Source organism: Montipora foliosa, chromosome 2 (genome assembly GCF_036669935.1).
Source record: "Montipora foliosa isolate CH-2021 chromosome 2, ASM3666993v2, whole genome shotgun sequence".
NCBI lineage: Eukaryota > Metazoa > Cnidaria > Anthozoa > Scleractinia > Acroporidae > Montipora > Montipora foliosa.
In genome coordinates this window covers 57,127,302-57,147,301 of record NC_090870.1, presented here as the reverse complement: position 1 = coordinate 57,147,301, position 20,000 = coordinate 57,127,302, and the positions used below count along the sequence as shown (strand labels likewise).

Below are 20,000 nucleotides of genomic sequence, written 5' to 3'. Positions count from 1 at the left end.
TTTAAAAATAGCTCCATAGCCCAAAGAGCCAGCTGCATCCGATGAGACCTGGAAGTCCGGGAGAGGTGCCCATGCATGTGGGCATGCAGAAAAAGCTGAGGCCATCCCAAGTTTGGAACAGCTCCCGCCACGAGGTTAAATCTCGCCGAAATTCCTGGTTAAGCCTAAGGGGGTGATCATCACGGCGAAAGGCACAAAGCAAGTTGATCATCCGGTGAAGGAATGTCCTCCCCTGTGGGGCGACCTTGCAGGCATGATGGAGGTGGCCAATCAGGGATTCCAGCTCGCAACGTTTACAAAAACGTTTTGCCGACCACTCATCTAACAGTGAAACAATCCTATCTCTCTTGTCAGTCGGGAGCGAGCCTGAAGTTTTTCGGAGTCAAGTTCAATCCCAAGGATTGTAAGACGAGTCACAGGCCCCTCCAACTTATCTGGATGAAGGGGAAGGCCAAGTTTTTTACACAGACGAACGCAGGTGTGAAGGTTGTTGTGGCACACAGGGGGAAGCCGGTGGGCCCAAAGTGAGGAAATCGTCCAAGTAATGACGCAGGAATGTAACATCATAATTGTGAACCAGAATCCATTCAACCAGGTCCGCAATGGCGGTGAAGTTAAATGGTGCTGAACGCAGCCCAAAAGGAATGGCAGAATGGTGTACGTCGGTGGGAGTCTGGGCTGTCTGAGGAAGAATGAGGAACCCAGAAAAAGAGGATGGCCTTGGTTGCAGTGAGGATGATCTTGGCGAACACAAATGAAAACTATACAGATCCAAATTCATTTTGGATCAATCATTAAGACCTGAGGCAGCAGCATCCCTTCTGAAGGCCAGATCGTATTCAAGCCAAGCCAGACCTGGATATTGACGGGCTGTTTGAATAATGAGCAGCTTACACCTTGTCAAGTCTAACCAATGCAGGGGGTTAGAGGCACACAGGACCAGCTGGAAAATCATGAAGGCCTCAGTCCAAGTAAGAATATCCTTGATTTCAACTTCCCTGCATTTTGCGTTGGACTCAAGGAGTTTATCCTCCAGGAAGGTCTGTGGTTCCTGTTCCACAGCACGAAGATTGACTGTAAGTAGATCCGCCAACTCCCCGAACTGGCCCTCGATGATCTTCTTGGCCAATTTAGCCGAGATTGTTGCATGACCCAGACCAACAATGAAAGCCTTCTCAGACTTAGGCACTGATATCCAGAATTACCAAAACTTGGCAGGCTGCTGGATACACTGGGACTCGCGAATGGAGAGGTGATGGGGGCCACGAAGTGGGCCGAGCTCGAGTCAGTGATGGCCGACACAGGAGAAAAAGTAGGAATAAAGGCAGGCAAAGTAAACGTACCTGATGATGCCCCAAAAGCCATAGACGAGATGTTAACATCACAAGAAACAGCAGTCGATCCGAAGGAGCTAGATGGAGCGACGCCAACAGAAGTGCCAGGGACGGAGGGAGGTAATGGCAAGGGGGCGCTCCCTGGAATTGAAGAGATGATGGTAGGAAGGGTGCTTCCAAGCGTGCGAACAACAGCCTCCGCGATCGAATCGATGGCCAAAGGCGCCACAGGGCCAGAGGGAGCCATTGAAACCACCATCGGCGCGGGGGACAATAGAGGTATGTCCTCCGAACGAAGTTCAGTGGACAAGCTATAATTGTTGGTTGAACGAGGTGGGTTCGGCATGATGTATAATCGAACACCAACCAGCGACTAGCGAGTTAGAGGTGAACCAAAAAAACATGGCGGCAGCCGAAGAAACTACGGTCAAGGAATGAGGAAAGTCTTCTTTATCCACAACTGGGAACTGCTACACTAAGTCCGCCAAAAAAACGCCACGCTAATGTGTCGGCAAGCACACTAGCGGTCCAGGTTTGAAAGAGCGATGAGCAAGTGAAAAACAAACCAACAAACACGACAGAGGGCGAGGAACCCACGGGCGATGAATGACGAAATCCTTTTTGACCACGCTAACGTATCAGCGAGCACACTATCAGTCCAGGTACGAAAGAGTGACGAGCGAGTAAAGACAAACCAACAAAGGGGGAGGAAACCACGGTCGATGACTGAAGAAATCCTTTTGTTTTTTATTGCTTTGTTGACCACGACTGGGAACCGCTACACTAAGCCGGCCAAAAAAACGCCACACTATCTGAGCGGCGAGCAGACTATCGAACCAGGTACAAGAGAAGGTAAGACGAACCACAACACGGCGGTGAAGACGAGACGGAATGAAAACGCCACGGTCGACGATCGAAGAACTTCATTTCAACCTGGACAGCGGCTGAGATAGCCAACGAAGCAAGAAGAAGAACGCCGAGAAACACTAAACTACCAATTCGACTCACAACGCCACGCCAACAGAGCAACAAACACGCTGCAAAACACATGGGACAACAACGCATGCACTAACCAGGAATACCGCTGGACAATGTCAGCCCCAGGGCTCCCACAACGGTTACCTTAAGACTGCTGCAAACGCTACAGAACGCATCAAACGCCTGCAAAAACGCTACTGACCGCACTAGCTCCCGGTCATAAACCATGTAACTACATAACAAATGCTACAGATCGCACCAAAACGCTCAACAAAATTAATGCTAACAGATGGCCAAGACACTAACAACCGCCTGCAAAACACTACTGACCAGAATAGCTCCTAGTCGTTAACTACCGTAAAGACTCGCAGATAAGCCGCACCTTTTTTCCAAAAATTTGCGATCAAAATCGTAGGTGCGGCTTATCTGCGAGACCATTTGGGAAGGTGCTGAGAATTTCGGTGTCCGGTCTTCCATCGTCCGATATTATGCCTGATTACACAGCTTCGCATAGTGCATGCAAGAAAACAACAAATTTACGCGCAAAATTCTATGGAAAAACTGCCTTGGATGGAGAAATACCTGTGAACAAATACCAGAATAATATCAATCATATGTCATAAGTAGTGGACATGATGTTTATTCTAATAAAGAGCTAAAACTACGGGTAAGACTTTAAAGTATTTTTCGATCCATTGTTGGTGAATTTGCCTTGGCTGAAGACAGAACACTTCATGGTCTCGACTTTGGATTTCTTTCGAGTTTTTTTCATGAAACACTTTTTTTCTAAAATTTGAGTTGCTAAACTCGGGGTGCGGCTTATCTGCGAGTGGGGCTTATCTGTGAGTCTTTACGGTATGTTAAATTTCATTTAACTATATTTATCATCAGTGGAATAAGTTCAATGCCTTTGATTTAAGTTCCTCAGATATTTATTCATGGCCCTCCAGCTGCAGGAAAACGGACAATGGTGAGTAATTTTCAATTGTTTATTGATTACCTGAAAGATGTGTTTATGGTTGTCTTTGAACGTCTCCTTCGTGAACTCAACTTTGAATGTTCTCTGCCTTTTGCCTCAAGTCTATAATGGCGAGCAAGCACTTGAATTGTGTGCACATTACCCTTGATAACCTTGTCTTGGAATCAGATTCAAAAGCAGCAAAGAAGGTGAGAGCTAGATTCAAGCCTTAGCCATTATAGTAAAAATGTAAGTTAGGGTAATTATTATACTGTACATGCATGTAATTCAAAAAAGTAAATTTAGAATTTTTAAATGTTTTTTTTTTTCATTTGGGACATAAAAATGAAATCTTCTTGGCTGTTTGAAATAGTTGCTTGCAAGATTCAAACAGTTTTATATTAAGTTTATGCAACAGAAACGACACGAAAAACTTGCAAGAGAATGCTTTATAACAAAATGAGGTGAGCGTTATTTGGGATCGACGAGAAGGACAATTATTCCTCTTTCATTTCAGTTTAATAGTACATGTAACTACATAAAGTTAATTCCGAGTCTACTTTTCTTGCCAATTTAATTTGAAAAAGCATGCCATTAAGTTCCAAGATATTTAAAGTACATAAAGGTCGATAAGGTTGATCCTGGACCACAAGCGACATTTGCATCATTGATAACCACTAGACCATCGAAAAAAAGCCAATGAGCAGTTGCGAGTTTTTGTAATTATAATTATTTGAATAATTAGATACCCATCACCAAAATTAAAAGCTAATCAGTTTAAAATGAGTGTTAGACCTTAAATACATGTACTTGTAGATCAGCTATATTCTGAATGGAAATACATGGGAATATATAAAGTTACGTTAGTGACCTTCTAATCTATGTACATCGTGTAATTGTCACGAGATGTCCAATGTCCTTCTCGTATATCCCTTATAGCGTTTAAACCAAAACATAATTTTCGTCATGATGATAATGATAATAATATTATTTACATGATGTACGTACTGTATAATATGATTTTTGTATGGAACTGCATGTTGTACATGTGCCATTCCAGGAAAATATCCACACTTCCAATCCCCCGATTTTACTCTTGACTTGTTGTAATGCCAGGAGATTTCACTCTGTCTAATGCCAGACAATTTTACTCGTCAACTGGGTGCGTCCCAGGGTGTTTCAGGTATCATTGAGTTTAATAAGCAGTCCCCTCCATGAGAAAAAGATACATAATTATACACCTTATTCCAAAATGGCCGCCATTTAAATATTCTCTTGCTTTTATTCAAATTAGCCCTAGATGCCTCGTTCTTAAGCTTAAAATTCGAAAGAATATTTTACCTTGAAATGAATGAGGCAGCAAGGGTCAATTTGTATGCGCATAAAACAGTGGCCATTTTAGAATAAGGTGTATTTGTAGTGTTGTTGAGAATTTCTGTCTCAGTTACTTTTTACATGAAGCCCTGGTGATCCATGTTTTCTATCAATAAAATATGAAATAAATTTCAATTGATTCATTTTTTATGTTGTTTCACAATTTTAGGCCCAGGAATATATGTCAGCCAAAGAGGTATAAGATATATTTTTACATTTAAAAGGCAAAATCTTTATTTGAAAAATAATAAAATAAATTGAGATTGATAATTATTTATTTTTTTTAAAAAATGTACGGTAATAGCTTTAAATTCATCAAGGCAAAACCAGATGGGTTTTACACTGTGCTCCAAAATCTGGTAAGAGGTTGTGGGTTCAACATTTGTCAGACAATTTGCATGTGTCTATTATCACATTACTGACATTTGAAAACAGTTAAATTAAACTAGGATAAGGATAAACAGACCATATGCAAAAATGGCAGCTACATGTACATGTAATATAATTTATGGGCTACATGTAATAAGCTTTGCGAAGCTCATTTAATTTAATTAAAGTTACAGTAAAACTTATTTTACACATGTCAACAAGTTTAGTAATTTATAATTCAAGTTATTACTGTTAACTACATGTAGCTGCCATTTTTGCACTAAGTGATGCAACCTGGATTCTTTGTTCTGTTCTGACCTAGGATTTCTCATTTAACCTTTAAGTTAATTATTATCCTCTTATTTGAAGAAACGTTTGCCATGTTGCAATTCCGCAATACACTAACTATAATTAATTATTATGTCACAGTGATGCTTGAATAATTATTTTCAGTCAGTACCAACTCAGGTTTGGGTCACTCTCATCAAAGAAAGACTTCGGAAGCAAGACTGCATCACCAAGGTATGACATATCGCCTAGGGCACTTCATTTCTAGACTAGTACATGTACATGTACGTTAAGGTTATTGTATGGTAAAGGGTTCTGGAAAGTTCTTGTTTTGCTTTTACTTGTCTTTAGTATGGTTAATTAGAATGCAATTGAAAAAAAAAAATCTGGTATTCAGTCATCTAAGTTTGCTGTACCCTAACTTAGTCTAACTAAGTCTTAATAACTAAAGGCCATTAATGCAAACAGTATGTGTACATGTGGAGAAGGCGAAAATGCAAGCAGGGTCCCAAGAGAGGGGAACTGGATTGAATCCTCATCTGAGAGTGCCCCCCCCCCCTCATTAAATCATTTCCAAGGATAGGAAATTGGCACTCACAGTCACTGTTTTCTCACAGGGCTGGCTACTGGAAGCATTTCCTCAAACAAGAGAACAGGTGAGTTTTTTAGTAGATCCTCGAATCGGTTCTTTCTTTGACAGTGAGGAAATAAATTTAGGGGGAAATCATGAATTTCTCTCAAAGTTTTTCTGTCTTGTTTCATCACCTCTCTCCAAGTGCTAAACCCAACTGTTGTTCCATCTCAACTGCCTTCTTCTGTATATCCTTTCTCCTCATACCTTATGATTCCCAGTTCAATGCTGTGCCTGGGTTATAATTAACTACTGGCAATCCTCATTGACCTGGAGTGGAACCTGACTGTGCTTACAGCCACAATAGAACACTCCATGCAGTTGGTCAATTCTCAATGCAGGGGTTTCAAAACAAGCCAGTTACCGGCGGTATACCGCCGCCTGCTTTGCCTCACACCAGCGGCTAGTTTGCCTTGATTTTCACTAAAAATGCTATCATAAACTTGTCAAACTGCCGCCTTCAATGGGCTATCATGGACGGCTATTTCAGAAGTTATTGAAACCCCTGCAATGTAAGAGTTTTTTTGGTGGATGTCATATCATGAAATATTTTATTTACTAATTTTTGTTCCAGGGTAGAGATGATGGCCACCTGTCTGTCCCCACCCTTCCAAAACCAGATCATCTACACTCATTTCAATTATTGCTTTTTATTATATAGACGGGTGTCTTACTGGAAAATATTCATAAAATTCATACGAAACTACTGTTCGTCCAGGACCAGTGTGGCATATTTTCCATATCCTCACTAGTGAGGATGTTAATGATGTCATTTGCCCCCTTTGCATAGTTGTTTCTGCAAGCAGTCAGTGAAAAATGGCGAGCTATAGATTCATGAAGTTCTCTGAAGATGACATAAAATCCTTCTCTGAGAAACAATAAAATGCTAATGCGAAGATTAAAACTTCATACAACTTAAAATTATTCAAGGAGACTTCCTTGCATTTGAAGAGGAAATGCGAAAATTGAAGAAATTCCTGCCACCGAGCTGCAAGAATTTGCGATAAAGTTTGAGCTTGGTGTTAGAAAGAAAAATGGTAAAACACTCCTGTCTATGTAATAAAAAGAAGATCATTACATGTTAGCTCCAAGATATGAATTTTATGTTCTCGTGGCAAGAACAATAGAGTGAGTGCAGTGAACGAGTGAACGAGTGAGATAAAATTCATATCTCCTCGCCACCATGTAATATCCTCTACATGATTTAGGTATACAAAGTATCTCTATGCCATAGTTTCTGGCACTCACAGCTATTGATCAGTCTTAAAAGTTTTGGAGAACACTTACATTCCCAGCACCTAATAATTTTACCTTCCTTTCAGTATTATCCAACAACTGCATCTGTGTGCGAGTGAGTGTGTGCTCCCATCGAGGCCCCAAAGTTGTTAAAATGATGGATAGCGCTATCCACCAGATAAATCACTATTCAACTTAGATAAACACCTAGCAATTTATTTAATAACCAATTGAATTATTCAGTGGATAGTGATTTCTAACATTTGAGCAACTGGGGCCATGTGATCCACTATTTGACATCACTTCGTCTTATTCCACGGGAAATCACTACACAGCAGGCTCCCCAAACGCAGCAGTTATGTACACGTAGCTGAACGCACACGCAAGCACCAAAACAAGTTTCAATTACTATTAAACTTGTTTTACCAGTTCAAATATAATTTATTCGTCCTTGGGGCTGTACGGCTCACTCAAAGACACTAACGGTTGCTCGCAGGGGGTCCAAAAACCACCTGTTTTTATAAATTTAATTGGTCTCCTTTGAAAAAAGGAAGTTTATTGGTCTCCTTTGAGTAATGTGATACCGAGAATTGACACAAACATCAGCATTGCTGCTAGTAGCATAAAGTCACTGCTTACCAGCGAGAAGGCCCATCAGGCCAGCGCTTATCTCCGGTTTCCGTAGCATGGAGCGACTAGGAGTAGTTCTACTCCTCCCTGGAATGGATGCTAGTCCATCGCACGGTTACCCCCAGCATTTCACTGGTACCCATTTATACACCTGGGTGGAGAGAGGCACCATGAGAGTAAAGTGTCTTGCCCAAGAACACAACACAATGTCCCCGACCAGGCCCTGTTTGCGGACCACTCGATCCGGAGTCGAGCACACTAACCATAAGGCCACTGCGCCTCCTAGTAGCATACCTGAGCTGGAATGTTCAGTAAAGTGTTCAGCGTTAACTTTGCCAAAACTGTGCTTATGCCGATGGGTTCACCCCAAGGACCCCAAGGACTTGCTAGTACCCCTGGCCATTCATTCAATATATACAGTTAAAAGAACAAGTGATTAATGTATAATTTATGTAGTGTATTATAACACAACATCCCTAGGAATCTTCATTGACTCAAATTTATCATGGTCTTAACATGTCAAGGAGATTGCTAGCACTATTTCTTCTAGTACAGGTACTCTTTAATAAAAGGTTGAGGTCATTCATTTCTGAAAAAAATGCCGTATTGCTATTGAGCTCTCAAACCATATTTTGACTACTGCTCCCCTGTGTGGGATGGTCTGACCAACAAATTGGCCAACAAGTTGCAAAAACTTCAAAATCAAGCCGTTAGCTGAGGGTAATAACTAAAATCTGATTAGTACTCAAATGCTACAGAACTCCGTTCTAGACTTGGGTGGGATTACCCTTATACGACAAGATTAAAGGAAAAAGCAAGGTTAATGTTTACAACTTTGAACAAAGAAACTCCAGAGAATTGGAAGACCTGTTCTTATCAGCACTGATTATGACCTCATAGACGAAGACGGCAAACCTGCTCTACCTCATAAGCCCCACACTGATTTTTTAAAATGTAGGTTCTCCTACAGTAGAGCTCGTTTAAGAAGTTTAAACACAAGTTAGATTTGTTGATGCCCTCTTCGTACTCCCACACAGCAAACATGTAAACCAGTTTTACTTTTAATGTAACCCCCACTTATTAATTACATTTATAATTAGATATTTCAAGCAGGAATTCACGAAGTCGCCTGGTTGACTCCCAGACAACTAAAAACTTTAGTGTCATGTGTTGTATTTAACGTTACGGTAATGAAAACCTACACTGTTCCTAGGCTCAAGCTCTTCAAGCAGAAGGAATCATGCCCAAACATTTTGGTGAGCTTACACCTTTTCACTTGACTCTTGGAAGAATTGTTTTTCAGAATAATTATGCTGTATAATCAGTTTTTTCTCTGTTATTAAAATTATTTGGATACGGATATAGACAACTTTCATAAATGGCGACCATTTTTCATTCTTTTGTCTTTATGTTAATTAGACTTACTGCCCTCACTTTGAAATAAAAGTTCTTTAAATTTGAAATTTGCTCATCGTAGTGAGGCTAGTTAGACTTATTAGCGGCCATTATGAAAGAGGTCTATTATAATGTAGAAAGTATTTTACATTATTTCATCATTTAATTTTCACTTGGCACTAAATGGTGTTACACTGTATGTCCTGAGGCTCTTATTAGATGCTAAGTAACAAGGAAGGTTCCTTCTTTAACAAAAATTAGGTTTTTGAAATAATGATCTAAAACATTCTCTGTAACGGATTATTATATATTATATATTTTGCTAATCATCATTTATACTGATCTTTTGATTGATGAGTGAAAATTATTCCATACCTGAGTTCAATATTTATTTCATTGTTCTTTACCAGTAATGACATACATCTGAGCTTCAATATGACAAAACATTTAATGCAGATTTCAGTAATGTTGTACAACAAAAACAAGTGTGCAACAACTTATCAGGAACAAAATTTTGGAACCATTAAAAAAAATCATTCTCCCTCATTATTTTGAAACCGTCTAGTCTCGACTGGTTTGTGTTTGTGGTGTGTTGTGTTATTATTACAGTACTACAGCAGCTGCTGTACATGTTGTAAACTCTTAAAAATTAGCCTAGGAGGCTTGTAATTTTCAAAATAAGAACTATTTTTTATAATAATTTATTATTATAATTATAGTGCTTTTGGAGGCTTCAGACACTGTGCTGATAGAAAGAGTGATGGGAAAAAGAATTGATCCAGAAACGGGAGGTATTTAAAGCAAATAGGCCATTTCTGAGTTCAAATTGTCTCTCATCTTCAAAGCGAGTCTATAGTAATTGCAAAGTTTTCTTTATGAAAATTATTTTTCATTCATATGAAGTAGAACTGATTACCATGATCACAAAAACTTCTCACCTAGACAGGCTTTGAACTCGGGAATGGCCTATGCAGTCATATTCAGCAGGTCAGACAACCCCGGACAAAACTGTTGAGACATTTCAATCCAATTTGCAATTTCGCGCCATGGTACCATCGTGTCCAAAAGAAACAAATTCTCCCCCCTCCCCACCCCTGGTGCAATGTTGTTTCGGCTTTGCAGCCCAAGCGTGCATTTCTTGTGTTACCGCAAACAACATTGCAATAGGGGAGGGAGGGGGAAAACAGTCTTTTAATTTGCGACAGTAAGCATTTTTGTCACGGTGAGTGCAAAAATATAGGTATTCTTGTAAATGTGTCTCAACAGATTTTGCCCGAGGTTGTGTTTTGCTTTAAATTTGCAATTAGTGTACATGTAGTAATTAATTATTAAAGTCAGTAAATACCCTGGATAAGACTCACTAGCTTGTCTTGCTGCCAGACAAGATTTAATTCATCCAACAGAAAGCTGAATGGCTCATATGTTTTTCTTTGCTTTGCAGATGTGTATCATTCAACTTTTGATCCACCAGCTGACCCATCTGTTGTGCAACGTCTTGTTCCTGATCCCAAGTCCTCTGAGAAAGCCATGATTGAAAGACTAATGGAATATCACAGGTTAATGGCCACTCATCTAGCAATTTTCTTTAGTACAGTTACATGTAAATAACATTTTTGGCTTGTTTTGGCTCCCTATTAACCCTTCCTCACCTGAGAGCTCATGCCCCGTTCACACCAAACCTTGAGGAGGCTCACCAGAGTTTTAAGGCCGCACGCAAGCTGAGCACTAGTGCATGGCTTGAAAGCCTGAATCGCGCGTGTTTTTCTGATTTTTGTGACGTCTGTGTGACCAAATCTGTAAAATTAACATTTTCTTGTCTTCCCTTTGGTAATTTGTTTTTTTAATTTGCTCAGTTCTAACCACGTCCAGTTCCTATCAAATACCGGTACCCTATATTTAGTTAAAATCTACCAGAGCTAATCGAATATAATTTGGAAAATTGACAAATTACAGAATTTGGCAAAACCGTCTGAACGACCTATCATTTCCATAATGTGGCACAGATTTTAAAAAAAATTACCGAGGGACAGTATAAACATTAAGAAATGTAAAAAAAATAGGAATATATCTGCCTGTCATTAGATGTGATTTTGCCATGGCAAGAGAAAAGACCAAGATGTGCGTCTACCGCGCTTGTCCTGTCGACTCTCCTTTATGGCAGCGAGTCGTGGACGACCTATGCCAGACAAGAGCGGCGACTTCTCCCATGCACTGGTGTCAATTAGTGCAGATCGCAAGTCTCGCTTGATGACGTCCTTGTAGCGCAGCAGCGATCGACCCACGCGACGGACGCCCTCCCGCAGTTCTCCATACAGGATTTCTCTTGGCAGGCGGTCAGGCTCCATGCGATGTGCATGGCCGAGCCATCGAAGGCGTCGCTGAATGAGCAGTGATGGCATGCTCCGCGAGCCAGCGCGCTCCAGGACCTCGGTGTTGGTGACTCTATCCTGCCACCTGATTTGCAGCAGGCGCCGAAGGCAGCGGAAGTGGAATGCGTTGACATCGCCAATCACCGAGACGCATGGCAGCAAAATGTCAAAGTGGGGGTTTCAAAGGCGGAAGCGAACGCTAGAGTCCAGGCTACATGCAAGAGAGCGGCGAGGAAAGAACGCGCAGCCTCTGCGCGTGTTTCCACAAATCACGTCTGCAACACCTGCAACAGAGACTGCCATTCCAGGATCGGGCCACGTAGTAATACAAGATCCTGTCCAAATCCCCAGCGCTAACCATCGCCTCTTCGAGACGAGGATACCATTAATGGCCATAATCCAAAGATTGACACCCAAAAAATAAGCCATATTACATGTATATCGATACCCATATTGGTAAGTCCCTACTCGGAAAACTTTGAGAAAAATTAATTAGGTTTCCTTTTTTAACTCGTGCCCTGTACTGAGGGTATTCGCAAACACTCTTGGGAGCCAGAAGTTGTTTAGTTAAACACGGTTTCGATGTGTTTTCTTTTCAAATCAAGTGTACTGAATTTTGTCAACTACAAATTTACATGTAGCACTGATCAAAGCATGTATTAAAACTCACCTGAATCTCATGTGAAAGCAGGCCCTACATTTTTCTGTGACTGGTTTTCATATTGTTAAACCCAGGTTAATTAAAACATTTCTTGTTGGTGCGAATGGGGTATTAGGCCCTTTCCAAACATTGCTCCAGTCATGTGCCAAACCTAACTGTTGAGTTATTAGGTATCAGTATACCCCAAATGACAACCTCGCGTTGTCGCTGCCTCACGGTTACAAGTTTCATAAAAACCTCAATAAAGTATATATTTTCTAAAAGCTTACGAATTGTAAATTCCGATTATTAGTTGATTTAAGGCAAGAAATTAAAACCTTTCCTAAAATAGCGATCATTTTCCAAAAGTATGTAGTTTCTTAACTTGAGTTCGGTAGAAAGCGAGCAACCTCGCTACGTTTTCTTCAGGGGCACCCAACGTCAATTTTCGGAAAATATCTGTTCGGAAGACGATTTGAGATCTAGAATTTTCGGAACATTTGTTGTAAAATTCCTTGCTTGCCTGCCTGTCCTAGGGTTTTCGAACATCTAAAAAATTGTGTAATTGCCCATTTTAAACGGATTTTTACCCTAAAAAGATCACCTAGAATTTTCGGGAGCCTTTTTTCTGGCTGAAATTTTCGAAAAGGTAAGTTTTGATCCCTATAATTTTCGGATCACTAGACTTTCAGCTAGCGAATCCGAACAGATAAAAAAAAATTAGGGGATAAAAATATGCCTATATCTACCGTTTGAACACTAAAATACGTTAAACAATGCTATGTTTAAGTGGTTTTGAACTACGTTATTATAGGAAATTAACGCTCCATGAAATTAAGGTATTGGAAATTAACGCGACTTAAATTAACGCGAATTTAATGGAAAACGACTTTCGAATAAAGAAAATTATCGCGAAAGAGGAGGTAGAATTTCATAATAAAGGAAATTAACGCGATTAAATACGCGAAATCAAAAGAGAAGATATTGACATCACTTCTGATAACGACAACGATGAAGATGAACTCGAAATATTGTAAACCCTTGCCCTAGCTTTTGTGAAAGATGAAAAACTAAGGGTAAATGGAAAGAAAGAATGCTTGTAGTTAATGTTTTTTAGGTGTCAAGAATGTCTGGACAGTTTCCAAAATTGGGGTTAAGATACTGGAAATTAAGAGCGCGGAAATTAACGCTGCACTTAATTAACGTCGCGGAAATGAACGCTCAACAAAATTAACGCGAATTTTAACGATTCGCGTTAATTTCATGGAGCGTTAATTTCCTATAATAAGGTATATTCTCGTTGGGTGCCCCTGTTTCTTCACACCTTCGTCTAAAAAACTGTGTCGGGGAATTTTGATTAATTGCCTGGTTTGTTTTGATGAGTTTCTGATGAGTCCCTTGATCGGGATGAAACAAGCTTCGTAAGACTAACCACGAACGATGTATTTTCACAAGTAACTGTCAGCTTTATTGTCAATTTTCACTCGTGAATTTGTGCGGTCTGGAATCCGTATGCGATATAAGGCGAGATTGCTGTCATAATTTTGTTAGCGAACGGGACGTTATGGGTGATGCCCAACGAGTTTGCCGAGCAGAAAGGTCTCTGATGACTCCTTTGGTCGGGACGAAACGGGCTTCGTAAGACTAACCACGAACAATGTATTTTCACAAGTAACTGCCAACTTTATTTTTTTTTAGACGCTGGTAAACTTTAAGTTTTTATAAAACACGCATCAGCTTTGCTTAAATACTCATTGCTTTCGAACGAGGCAAAAAATTAAAATTCCCCGACAAGGTTTTTTTGCCACATTATCGGGCAACATTCTTGCCAAATTTCAGCGAAAAAGTTCAAAAACTTGCCGTAAACGAACTGGAAACGTGCGTCTCATTCTATGAAATTTTTGTTTTCAAATTGAGAAATAGAGCAAAATACAATTTAGGGCGTTTTTCCGGTGTAGAGAGATTAGATCTCCAAACGCGTGAAACGTAATTACCTTTTGATCGATAAAGTGAGGGCTCTTCTTACATAGACAATAGCAATTTCTCTTGCTCAAAGTATGAGCCTTTATTAGTAGCGGCGAGGCTTATTTCCCTTTATTTTACATATGCTGAGATTTTCGCATCAAATTTTTGCTGTGTGAAAAAGCGTTTCGGATTTTACTTCGACCAATCAAAGAGGCGAAACGAGTTTCTCACACGTGAAAATATCGTTTCGTCCAATCACAAGGTTTAATTAATTAAGCGAATTGTGTTTTCGCGGGCTTTTTCGCGGTCATCGCGGTCATTACAGTACCGTCTCAAACGAACAACAGAAAAGCATGGTTGTTTACCATTTACAAGCAGAGACCGGTTGGTACTAGGTTTGTTCAAATGGTAAGCAAAAACTCCCGAATGGGAAATTTAGTTGGGATCGGCGTGTACCATTTACAAAATCCGTTCAAGGTTACCGAGAGAGTCTGGAGGGAGGCAAAATCCTGGAGGAATGCAAATGGTAATCACATTTTCCATTTGGAAATTCCGTTTGGGAATTTTGGACAACCTTTCAAGAAATCCCGTTTTCCTCGGGAATTTTCCGTCTGGGAAGACTAAAATAGGCTTACCATTTACATTCCAACCGAAATTTCCGGATTTTTTCGGTAAATGGTAAACAACCCATGTCTTTGATTCTGAGTGGAAACACTACAAGTACTCTATAAAAAAAAGGCCAGTGTCGACTGAGTTCACGAAGTGGAGTGGCTACCGAGTGCTGTGAATCTTCATTCATGAAAAGTTCTAGTTTTCCTGCAGCAGGTCCATTCAGTGGAGCAGTGTTTCACGGAGGACAGTTCAACATGTCGATTTTACTAAAAACTTAATTTTTCGAAGAGAATTTAATACAGGAGTTTGTACTTATTTTAGAGAACCAATTAAAGCTGGATAAATAAAAAAATCTCAGTATGTATAAAATAAACAAATTACAGCATGGAAAGCGCTTTGTACGGGATTTTCACACTCGTTGGTTTTGTATCAGAAATCTCACTCGTTCGCTGCGCTCACTCGTTCGATTTCAGGTACTTCACCAACTCGTGTGAAAATCCCGTACGAGCGCGCTTTCCATGAAGTAATCTCTATTTCGTAAACGGTCGTTGCCATTTCTCAGAACGGTCGTTGCCATTTGAAACGGTCGATGCCATTTTTTAGCTCTGAATTACACTCATTAGGTCTAAGAACTCAAAAGGTTGCGGTTACTGAGAGTTGTGTCTCGCTGGTCATATGAGTTCACCAAGGTGCGGGGTTGCAGAGGCATCGACTGTTTCAAATGGCAACGACCGTTCTGAGAAATGGCAACGACCATTTACGAAAGGGAAATTTGCAGCGGCGAGCGCTGCGGCCCATTCCTTTTTAACTACCTTTGAGATTTTCCGTTTGGGTGCCTTCTTCGCGCTTGAAAAAGGACGCGATCTTTTGCGTTTCTTTTTTAAGACATCTTCCACAACAAACAAATTGATTACGCGTGACAGACTAATCGCACGATGCAAAGCAAAACATGCTGCGCTTCTATCACGTGACTTTTAATGGCAACTTTAATGATAGCGTCATTTGACAACAACTACCAGAATTCAGTTTGTAATTCTTTTTGTATTCCCAGCGGGTGAAAATAACAATAGCTCTAATTAGCATCAGACAAACAAAACCTGAAGTATTCTGAGACTTGTAGTCAAATGGCGTCATCATGCAAATGTCCAATTGATAATGACAACTTATTGACAGCTTCTTGTTAGAAATAAATTATTCATAGAAATCGTTTTTCCTTTATAACTTTGTCTAGAAGCAACCTTTTTTCGCGGAACTTTTTGCAACTAAAAGAACTCAATGAGATGTACCCGGAAATATCAAAAACTAAAATTTGGCGAAATTATCAATTTTAGGCTATACTTAAGCATGGCAGAAGAGCGGCTTTTTTATCAATTTGGTTTTAAAGCGGCAAACAATGTTACGTTCGGCAGGTTGCGTCGCATTATGCGACCATGGAGCGACAGCTGATTCATACCGCGTTCTGGTCATGTGCCAAGCGAAACGCATAAATTAAGACATTTTATAAGCTTTCTAAGCGTAGAAGTTATACCTTACCATGAAGCTCTTTGAATAATACCTGTTTGATGCGACCCACAGATACGACATATGAATCAGTCGTTGCTCTGAAGTCGCTCTTAAGTCGAACTTTATTGAGTTAGGTTCAGCACATGACTGGAGTGGCGTTTGGAACGGGCCCTATAGATTTTACTCTGGCTATCACCAGACAAATTTACCCACCGATTGGGGCTCGAGCGTTAGGTTTGAATGGGTTAACACTTCTGTCAGTGATGTGGTGAACAGTAAATGGTTATTTGATAATGTAATATTAAGCTTATAAATAAATTACGTGTCTATTTTGTATGGTTAATCTTCTTATCTTTCACAGGACAGGACAGACACCCTGATAGAATCATTTTAATTTTCTATTGATTTAAAAAACAACCTTGAAAGACCTCAAGTTGCCATGCATCTGTTCAGTGACAGATCGTAGAAGACACCAAAGTGTGATAAGAACAACGGTAAGGCATTGGGCTATCAACCTGGGCACCACGTTTTTGCACTTACCTCATTTTGCCATCATCTGTGATCTACTACTGGTCAGGTACATGGCAACATGGAATTTAATTGGTCAATTTAATCACGGTTTGCGCATCATAATGAAAGTTGTTTAATAGAGACAGTAAGTAAAAATTCGTTGCTATTTCACATTTAGGCACATCGATGGAATTTTAACATGTCATGAGAAAATCTACAAATCTGTCAATGTTGACCAACCAAAAGCAGACGTCTTTTCACAAGGTAACTTTGTTTGGAAAAGGTTAAACGTTTTGACAACTTTTTTTTTTCTTCTTAACACAAAATTCGCTTCTACTTTAATTTATGAAAAGGAGTATGGATTTTACTATACAAATGGCATAAACAAGTGGACATCTTTCATATGTGGCAGATAAATGTACCCTTCATAATGATGAACCTAAACATAATAATTTAGTGTAAGAAATCACACCATGAAGAATTTATTTAGGAAGGAGTTATTGCTTTGAAAGCTTGTTTCGTATTTGGATTTGCCTGAAGGCTTGTCCAGTTTTAAGCAGTTGCAAAATACGTGTGTCGTGTCAAGCATCTCCTCCCATCATCTCACGTGCTCAGTCTTTGGACAGGTCCAGCACAGATCTGTAGAGTCTTCACCAATCTCGGTTTCCAGCTTGGACTTGTAATTTTTTCAGTGGCTCAAGATTGTCGAGCATCATTACATTTCATCTTATTCTGGATCTTTTTGTGCATATACATTTAAACAGTTCCTTTATCCACCCAACTAATTCTCTCCATCCCTTCTCCGGACCAATAGTTCAATAGCCTCTAGGAATTGTGCTTCTTTTTCCTAAAGGAAAAAGTTATTAATATTATTAACTTATTCCTTCCCTGTTTAATGATGCTGCCGTAATTAAAGTAAGGGATCTGGTTTGCATGGTCTATATACTGGTATCAAAATTCTAATGTCTAGCTCTTTTTGTACATCTCCTTTGCCTGCAATGATCTTCGTTTGTCCCTTTTACATAAGACAGTAATTGGATAGCACATTTGTCTAACAAGCTGTTAGCTAATATACTTGTTGTCATAAAAATCTGACAAAAATAATTATTTTCTTTCTCTTGTTTTTAAATTAGTGTTGGCCTACCTAAAGACAAATTCTCGAGACAATGCTCCTCACACCCCCCGAGTTGTACTACTGGGTCCCACAGGATGTGGTAAGAGCGTACAAGGAGAACTGCTGTCAAGTAAATATGGCCTAGTAAATGGTGAGTTTGGAATCATTGATGATGCAAAGCCAAGGGTGTTTTAAAAGTGCCGTTTTCCCACAATAGCACATCTCCCTCATTTTGGCATTATTGAAAATTAATTTTTCTTCGTCAGTGTTAATTACCAGTATCTTCAGTTACCTGTTTAAAACAATTTTTGGTAAATATTAACTTCGCGGACCATGTGCATCGGCCAAGTGATGAGTTGTTTGCCGTCTTGTAGAAGGCCGCAAACTTTGAAATACCCTCAGTTGCGTTTGGCTAACCTTCTTTCCTTTCTTCCTTCCACGGTTGACATGCAGGGACACTGAGTTGCTACAATAGACCTTATTCACGATGGCCGCCATGTTGGATTTGCTATTATCATGTAAATTAGCTACACACTTCTGAGGGGGCAAACAGCACAAGTTCGCGATGTTTTAACGAACATCTTAGCCACACAGATGATTTGTTTCACGTTCATTGAATGTTTATCACCTAAGTAGTAAAATAGAATGATTACACAAGTTACTTCGATGTTTTTTTTAGTGAAAAAATGAGCAGATAACGAAGTAGAAAGTCAAAATGCCAAAGGCAATCAAAAGATATAAAATTATTCTAAAAGGTACTTAATTCTAAATTCTAAAATGTACTTTTAGCAAAGTTATTTCAATATTTCGACCAGTCGATTTTTCGTAATTTGCCTTTTTTCCAATGTTTGCCCCCCAGCATAACACATGGCTAATTTGCATGACAATTTGAAAACCAACATGGCCGCTATCGTGAATAAGGCCTATTGAATTTGTTTGTTTAGCAATTTCCAAACATGTAGAAAGGAGGCTTTAACCCCAACATTGCACGGTCTGTAATTTGTTTCCATTTTGTTAGACCGCTGGTAGGCTCTGCTTTTTGTGAATTTCTTTTAATCTACGATGAAATGATATATGAATTGGATCATATATGAACTGCGGATATGAAATCAAGTGAAGCTATGATCTTCGCAGTTGTGAACGCAATTTTTGCAATTGCGTAGAGAAGCGTGAAAAATTCAGGACTTCAACGGGATTTGAACCCACCGTGTTAGAGCGTCGCACCGGTATCGCGAGGTCACGGCTTCAAATCCCGTTGAAGTCCTGGATTTTTCAGGCTTTTTCAGGCTTCTCTAGGCAATTGAAAAAATTGCGTTCGTTAGATAGTTTATTGATTGAATAAATAAACTATCTAACAAACGCAATTTCCAAACATGTAGAACAACTGCAAAGATCATAGCTTTATTTGATTCTTTTAATCTGTCAGTAAAGACCTATTCTTTAAGCTGGTTTTCAGTCTTCATGGTCAGGTCTTGTGGTCTTGTTTAAAATTGACCAGTAAGAGTGATGTTTTTGGTTCTTCCTGGTTATTTTTTCTACATTTGTGGTCTTAGTTTCCTGTACGGAACTTATCAAGCAGTCTCTTGTTGACGATTCTTTACTTGGCAAGGAAATCAGACCATATGTGGAGAGAAAAATCATGAGTAAGTATTACCTTTACTAATAGATACAGTGGTCCTTTATTTTAGATACACAAAATTTAAAATCATTAGACTGGGCTGGTTTAACGGGACCTCGTTGCTCTGAGACACGGGGCAAACCGTGATACTAGTTATGGTGATACTGCCAACTTACAAAGCCTTGTCATGGTCCATTTTGTGAGCCTTAATGGCATTTCTGTTATTCTTGACAGTCCCCGATGATTTAGTTCTTCAGTTACTGCAACATCGCTTGGCTCAGTTAGATGCTGTGACCAGAGGCTGGGTGATACATGGTTTTCCTAAAACCAGAGAGCAAGCAGAGTCATTGGCAAAGGCTGGATATGAGCCTAATAGGTACAAATATGGCATGATTCATCCTATCTTGTCAATAAATTCCACGAGAGGTGAAAGTAATGTACAAGAGATCATCGCAGTTAAGGCCTGGTTTTCACTG

The 20,000-nt window shown here is 39.7% G+C and overlaps 1 protein-coding gene across 1 annotated transcript in view; it reads left to right on the top strand.

Annotated features, from left to right (window-relative positions):
- The window catches only part of LOC137993655 (adenylate kinase 8-like), a 29,027-nt gene that overhangs the window by 3,607 nt on the left and 5,420 nt on the right, over nucleotides 1-20,000 (top strand). Inside the window, exons 3-14 of the mRNA XM_068839621.1 lie at nucleotides 3,233-3,282; nucleotides 3,393-3,479; nucleotides 4,814-4,840; nucleotides 5,467-5,535; nucleotides 5,919-5,957; nucleotides 9,012-9,054; nucleotides 9,913-9,984; nucleotides 10,635-10,749; nucleotides 16,971-17,056; nucleotides 17,926-18,057; nucleotides 19,460-19,549; nucleotides 19,759-19,900. Coding sequence (XP_068695722.1) covers nucleotides 3,233-3,282; nucleotides 3,393-3,479; nucleotides 4,814-4,840; nucleotides 5,467-5,535; nucleotides 5,919-5,957; nucleotides 9,012-9,054; nucleotides 9,913-9,984; nucleotides 10,635-10,749; nucleotides 16,971-17,056; nucleotides 17,926-18,057; nucleotides 19,460-19,549; nucleotides 19,759-19,900 — 952 coding nt within the window. The remainder of the gene's footprint in view (nucleotides 1-3,232; nucleotides 3,283-3,392; nucleotides 3,480-4,813; nucleotides 4,841-5,466; nucleotides 5,536-5,918; nucleotides 5,958-9,011; nucleotides 9,055-9,912; nucleotides 9,985-10,634; nucleotides 10,750-16,970; nucleotides 17,057-17,925; nucleotides 18,058-19,459; nucleotides 19,550-19,758; nucleotides 19,901-20,000) is intronic.